At 47.1% G+C, this 6,571-nt stretch overlaps 1 protein-coding gene across 6 annotated transcripts in view; it reads left to right on the top strand.

Annotated features, from left to right (window-relative positions):
* The first annotated feature begins 152 nt into the window (after positions 1-152).
* Positions 153-6,571, top strand: part of LOC119971545 — a 189,266-nt gene continuing 182,847 nt past the window's right edge. For 5 of the 6 annotated variants that reach the window (XM_038807223.1, XM_038807241.1, XM_038807231.1 and 2 more), the window contains exon 1: positions 153-416. In XM_038807223.1, coding sequence (XP_038663151.1) covers positions 255-416 — 162 coding nt within the window. In that variant the 5' untranslated portion in view covers positions 153-254. The remainder of the gene's footprint in view (positions 417-6,571) is intronic. The other variant, XM_038807251.1, reaches the window with a different exon arrangement.

The raw sequence follows: 6,571 nt of genomic DNA, 5'->3' as shown, positions 1-6,571 counted from the left end.
CCGCACCACATGCCCACAATCCCCCCCACACCCAGCCACACACACAGATCCACACACAGTCCCCCCATCCACAAACCCCACCCACACACCTCCACACTCACACACACAATCTGCCTCCCCACACGCACACAACCTACCCCACCCACCCGTAGACCCCCTCACACACACACAGAAACCCCCACACTGCCCATCCCATCCACCCATACACACAACCCCCCACAGCTCCACACACACCCTCACATAGAGGGGAAGAGATGGACGACTGCAACCTCAAGAAGCTGACGATCTCTCATGGAACACTGGAGCCTGCTTTCAACGCTGACATCCTCACTTACAAAGTGATACTGGGCAACGATGTGACCAGTTTGACTATCAACCCGGTGACCAGTGACAACCACGCCTCTTACCAAATCATTGTAAGTATCATTATGTGTGTATATGAGGGAGAGGGATGGCCCCTGCAGCTGTATATACACACCCATACACATAGGTGGCACAGTAGCACAGTGGTTAGCACTGTTATTTCACAGCGCCAGGGTCCCAGGTTCGATTTCTGACTTGGGTCACTGTCTGTGCAGAGTTTGCACATTCTCCCCATGTCTGCATGGGTTTCTTCCGGATGCTCCGATTTCCCCCCACAAGTCCCGAAAGACGAGCTTGTTAGATGAATTGGACATTCTGAATTCTCCCTCAGTGTACCCGAACAGGCACCGGAGTGTGGCGACAAGGGGATTTTCACAGAATTTCATTGCAGTGTAAATGTAAGCCTACTTGTGGCAATAATAAAGATTATTACGCACACACATTGAGCATATATATAGGGCGCGATTCTCCGCTCCCCACGCCGGGTGGGAGGATCAGGGGAGGGCCCCCTACAAATTTCACGCCCCCCCGCGATTTCCCCCCCCCCCCTCCCCCCCCCCCCCCCCCCCCCCCCCCCCCCGCTCGTAAGGATCGCCGTTCTCCGACCTGGATGGGCCGAGCGGCCTGCCATTCGCGGCCGTTTCACGACGGCGGCAAACACACCTGGTCGCAGCTGTCGTGAAACGGGAGTGAGAAGCCCGTTTGGGGCTTGTAGGTGGCCTAGCAAGGAAAGAGCACCACGACTGTGCTCGGGACGGGACCGGCCCGCGATCGGTGCCCACCGATCATCGGGCCGGCGTCCAGATCGGACGCACTATTTCCCCTCCGCCGCCCCGCAAGATCAAGGGCGGCTAAGGGGAAAGACGGCCACCGCGCATGCGCGGGTTCGTGCTGTCAGCATCATGATGTCAGCCGCGCATGCGCGGGTTGGAGCCGGCCAACCTGCGCATGCGGGCTGACGCATTAGGCGCGCCGGCCGCGTCATTTTTGGCGCGACGCCCCCGCGGCCAAGAGTTACGGAGCGCCGCTCCTAGCCCCGCCGGGAGGGCAGAATAGGGGGCGAGGAACGGCCTCCGAGGCCTTCGTGAAACTCGGCCGAATTCATGACGGCCCTGCCGATTTTTCCCGGGAGCGGAGAATTCCGCCCATGGTGTCTGCATCACCACCCCAGGGTGTTCCAAACCTAAAATTCACTTTTTGAATGGAGGCAACGCGACAGCCACTTTTCGGGCAGCCAGCTCCCTTGCAAATGGCAATGTGATAATGACCCACATAATCTGTTTTTAGGAGGTCTTGTAGCGCAGCCGTTACCGTCCCCACCTCTGGGCCAAAAAATGCCTGGTTTCAAGTCCCACTTAAGGACTTGATGGCCACAGATAGAAACAAAAAGATGTGGATGCTCATATAAAAACAAAAATGGGTGGAAAAGCTCAGCAGGTCTGGCAGCGTCTGTGGAGAGGGAAACAGAGTTAACGTTGCGAGTTTGTACGACTCTTCATTATCAGCCTGACAATCCTTCCAATACGCCTGATGGCAGGTGGTAAAAACAGGGAAGTTTCCTGGAGAGCCAACTGTAGAAGACAATAGCAAACCTGTGCAGTACTTTGTCAGCATATTCAGGGACCAATCTAATGGAGATCCATGATTGCCAATGCCCTTTTGGGTTATGGTACTGAAGGAGGAGAAAAATGTTTTTCGTGATTTTGATTGAGAGATAAATGTTGATCAGGTCACCACGGATAACCCCCTCTCCTTCTTCAAAGTAGTACCTTAGGATCTTTTATGTCCACTAGACAAAGCCTCAGTTTAGCATCTCATCCAAAGTTCAGTACAGCACTGCCAGGGTATTGCATGAAGCATCAGTGCATATATTTTTGTCCTCTGGTCTCTGAACCCACAACTGGGGAGGAGAAGATGTACCAACTGCGCCACAGTCTGAAATGACTTAACTTATTAATTAACAACTTGGAGGATGGGATGGGAAAATGTATATCCCAGTGAGGCACTCTCAATTACGACGCAAAAGTTAGGTCAGTAATCAAAGGCTTTAATAAGCAGTGAACAATGGCAGCATCCATGAGAAGTGTGCTTGCAAAATGGAGTCTCATCTTAAGTACTGTTTCCCAGGGGGCGTAGCCAGAGGCGGAGTCGCCAGGGTTCCAAGCCTCTTAAAGGGGCAAGGTATTCCGATCATCACAAGCCTCTTAAAGGGGCAAGGTATTCCGATCATCACACCCAGTTTGCCACTGACACAAAGATAGGTGGTGTTGTAAGCATAGTAGATGAAAATGTGACATTGCAAAGATATATTGATATCACAGAACTGTTACACTGCAGAAGAAGATCAATTGACCCATCATGTCTGTGAGCATCGTGGCTTATTGCCATACCCCTACATATGTTTCTATTCAAGTAATCATCTAATACCCTCTTGAATTTCTCTATTGAACTTGCCTCCACCCCACTTCTAGGCAGTGCATTCCAGGCCTCAACCACTCTTGTGAAAAGGCTTTTCTCACATCACGTTTGCTTTGTTTCACTTTAAATCTGAGTCTTCTCATTCTTCATCCTTTTACGAGCAGGAACAGTTTCTCCCTATCTACTCTGTCCAGACCATCATGTTCATGATTTTGAACATCTCTGTCAAATCTCCTCTGAGCTGCCTTCTCTCCAAGGAGAAGAGTCCCAACCTCTCCAATCTATCCTCATAATTGAAGTTTCTCATCCCTGGGATATTCTTGTAAATCTCTTCTGTACTCTCTCCAATGCATTTACGCCCTTCCTCTCGTCTGGCCCTCAGAACTGTACACAATATTCCAGTTGAGATCTTGTAAAAATTCAGCATAGCCTCCTTGCCCTTGTACTCTGCGTGTTTACTGATAAAATCCATTATACTGTATCCTTTATTAATTGCTCTCTCTACCTGTCCTGCCACCTTCAATGATCTATGCACAAATACACGCAGGTTCCTCTGCTCCTGCACCCCTTTAAGAATTTTATCCTTTATTTTATACTGTCTATCCTTGTTCTTCCTTTAAAAATGCAACACCTCACATTTCTCCACATCAAACTTTATCTACTACCCCACTGTCCACCAACTTGTTTATGTTCTTTTCGCAGTTTACAATCCTTCCAAGTTTAGTATCACCCGCAACCTTTGAAATTGCTCCCTGCACACCAAGATCTAGATCATTAATATATGTCAGGATTTTGACCCCTCTATTCCTCGAGAGTTTACAACTGGCAAGTCACACTCCACAAGACTAATAGTATTCACTTAAAGACTCTTTGTTTGTACTAATATGTCAATTTCATCATAGAACTCCTATAGTGCAGAAGGGGGCCATTCGGCCCATCGAGTCTCTGCCAACCCTCTGAAAGAGCACACTACTGAGACCCCCACACTATCCCCGTAACCCCGCCAAGGGGTATTTTATCATAGCCAATCCTACTAACCTGCACATCTTTGGACTGCAGGAGGAATAATAACAATCTTTATTAGTGTCACAAGTAGGTTTATATTAACACTGCAATAAGAAAACCCCTAGTTGCCACATCCGGGCGCCACACCCAAGAATGGACGTGTGGGCTTGAGAGCAAATTGCTGAGATGTGAGGGTACTGAGGAAATTTACCAATATGTTGCCCAGATTGAGGAATTCTATCTATGAGGAAAGACTAGATAACATTAACTCTTCTTTTCTCCCTCCACAAATTGTGCTGACCCGTTGAATGTTTCCAGCATTTTCTGTTTTTATTTCAGATTTTCAGCACCTGCAATATTTTGCATTTGCAAGAAACAGGAGGCACAGATTTAAAGTAATTGGTAGAAGGATTAGAGGGGAAGTTGAATAGTTATTTTGCCCATAGGGTGGTGAGTGCCTGAAAGGATGGTAGAGATTGAAACGCTCATTTCATTTATGAAAACAAACTCTGATGTGCCCTTGAGGTCCCATAATCAACAGTGCTACGGACCAAGATCTGGACAGTCACCTGAGGTCGGAATCAAATATTGGTCCCTGGGCTGTGAGGCGGCAGTGCTAACCACTGTGCAACAGTGCCGTCACACAGACATTTGTGATGAATATTACAAATTTCAGATATATTGTATTATATTTATTTGGTGCAGTAAGAGTTAAAAGTCCTAGGTAATGTGTGAGACTGCCACAATCGTGTTTTAAAAAATCCTGGTTCACAAGGCAGCTAGGCTTTTTGGGAGACAGAGGTGCAATCAAAGTATCGTAAAAGCTTGGGCCAATGGATTTTTGTTTGGATTGAGAGGGTTCCTGGGGAGTAGATAGTTGGTGATATTCTGTCAGGTTGATAAGATGATGTAACTAATCAGAGGAGCTAGAGTACTAGGCATTTTATCAGAGAAGCAGAGATTGTTCAGTTGATTCCTGGATGTCAAACCATGAAGACAATCTCTGAAGACTTCAGCTAGAAATCCTGCATTGTTCTGACAGGATTCGGGTAAATCTCTTAAAACAGTCTCAAAGAACATCTCTTAAGCAAGTATGCCTGAAAAAAAAAAAATTTTTTAAACTGACTCTTTTACTCATTTGGCCTTGATACCAGATTCGTTGGATGTTACCTCACCGTCCGTCTGCCTTGCCGAGTGACTCTAATTTTTGGCGGTCAGAGGTTTGACTACTCGCCTTGTCCACCGGCTCGAGCGGCGTCCAGCTTAGCAACATCCTTCTAGACTTACACCAAATGTTAGGGGTGAAAATATTCACACGAAGGCCTGAGTATCAGTAACAAAGCAGTTCATTATGTCAGAATTCTGGGAGATAAGATCTGGGAACTCCACAGGCCCTGACAGCACCTTATCCCACTTAAGCGTAAACTCACATGGATTAATATACAGATTCAAGGCGGATAGCCTAATAACTTGGTTCTTTTCCCATATGCGCATTTTCCTTTTTTTTTAAGACCGTGGCTGTTTTCACTATTCCTTTCTCTGTCAATTTTATACCCAATTTTAATGCATTAGTCTTCCCCCCGGTGGCCATTTTTCTTCTCCTAAATTTTTATGCAATTCCCCCCATAATAATCTCAGCTGCTTAGAGTGTTCCGGATACTGTTCACAAAGCGTTTGCAGTGCACTGCCACTTTCAAAAGTGGTGTCTAACATATTACCCATTATACCCTTTATCTGATGCCAGGTGGTCCTTCTGATTACAATTTCAATAGCGATCTTAGATCACTAATCCAATTTTGAATTTATTACAGGGTTATCCTGCCCTGTTTTCCAATTGGTTAAGGAAATTACGTGTGTGGTGTTTTATGTCAGGGTCCGCACGCTTTTTGCCCTGTTTATGATTATTTTTTTCTATTAAGGGGCAATTTAGCATGGCCAATCCACCTACTCTACACATTTTTGGGTTGTGGGGGCGAAACCCACGCAGACACGGGGAGAATGTGCAAACTCCACACGGACAGTGACCCAGAGCCGGGATCGAACCTGTGACCTCAGCGCCGTGAGGCGGTTGTGCTAACCACTAGGCCACCGTGCTGCCCCGCCTTACAAAGTTAACGGGAACCTTTTATCGCAAAGGTTTTAGGTAATAACAAGGACCATGTTGGCATCGATACCTCTTTACTTCTTTTAACTATTTCTTAGGGACCCCAACCCTTGTTCTTTAGAGGATTTTAACGGTTCTTTTGAGGAATTTAACCTCAGGGACTCCAACCCGGTTCTTTTGAGGAATTTAACCTCAGGGACTCCAACGCGGTTCTTTTGAGGAATTTTAGCCTTATGGACTCCAACCCGGTTCTTTTGAGGAATTTTAGCCTCAGGGACTCCAACCCGGTTCTTTTGAGGAATTTAGCCTCAGGGGCTCCAACCCGGTTCTTTGAGGAATTTTAACCTCAGGGACTCCAACCCAGTTCTTTTGAGGAATTTTAGCCTCAGGGACTCCAACCCGGATCTTTTGAGGAATTTTAGCCTCAGGGACTCCAACCCAGTTCTTTTGAGGAATTTTAGCCTCAGGGACTCCAACCCGGTTCTTTTGAGGAATTTAGCCTCAGGGGCTCCAACCCGGTTCTTTGAGGAATTTTAACCTCAGGGACTCCAACCCAGTTCTTTTGAGGAATTTTAGCCTCAGGGACTCCAACCCGGATCTTTTGAGGAATTTTAGCCTCAGGGACTCCAACCCGGTTCTTTTGAGGAATTTAGCCTCAGGGACTCCAACCCGGTTCTTTGA

This window comes from Scyliorhinus canicula, chromosome 1, assembly GCF_902713615.1.
Source record: "Scyliorhinus canicula chromosome 1, sScyCan1.1, whole genome shotgun sequence".
Lineage (NCBI taxonomy): Eukaryota > Metazoa > Chordata > Chondrichthyes > Carcharhiniformes > Scyliorhinidae > Scyliorhinus > Scyliorhinus canicula.
This window is presented reverse-complemented; position numbering and strand designations above follow the sequence as displayed.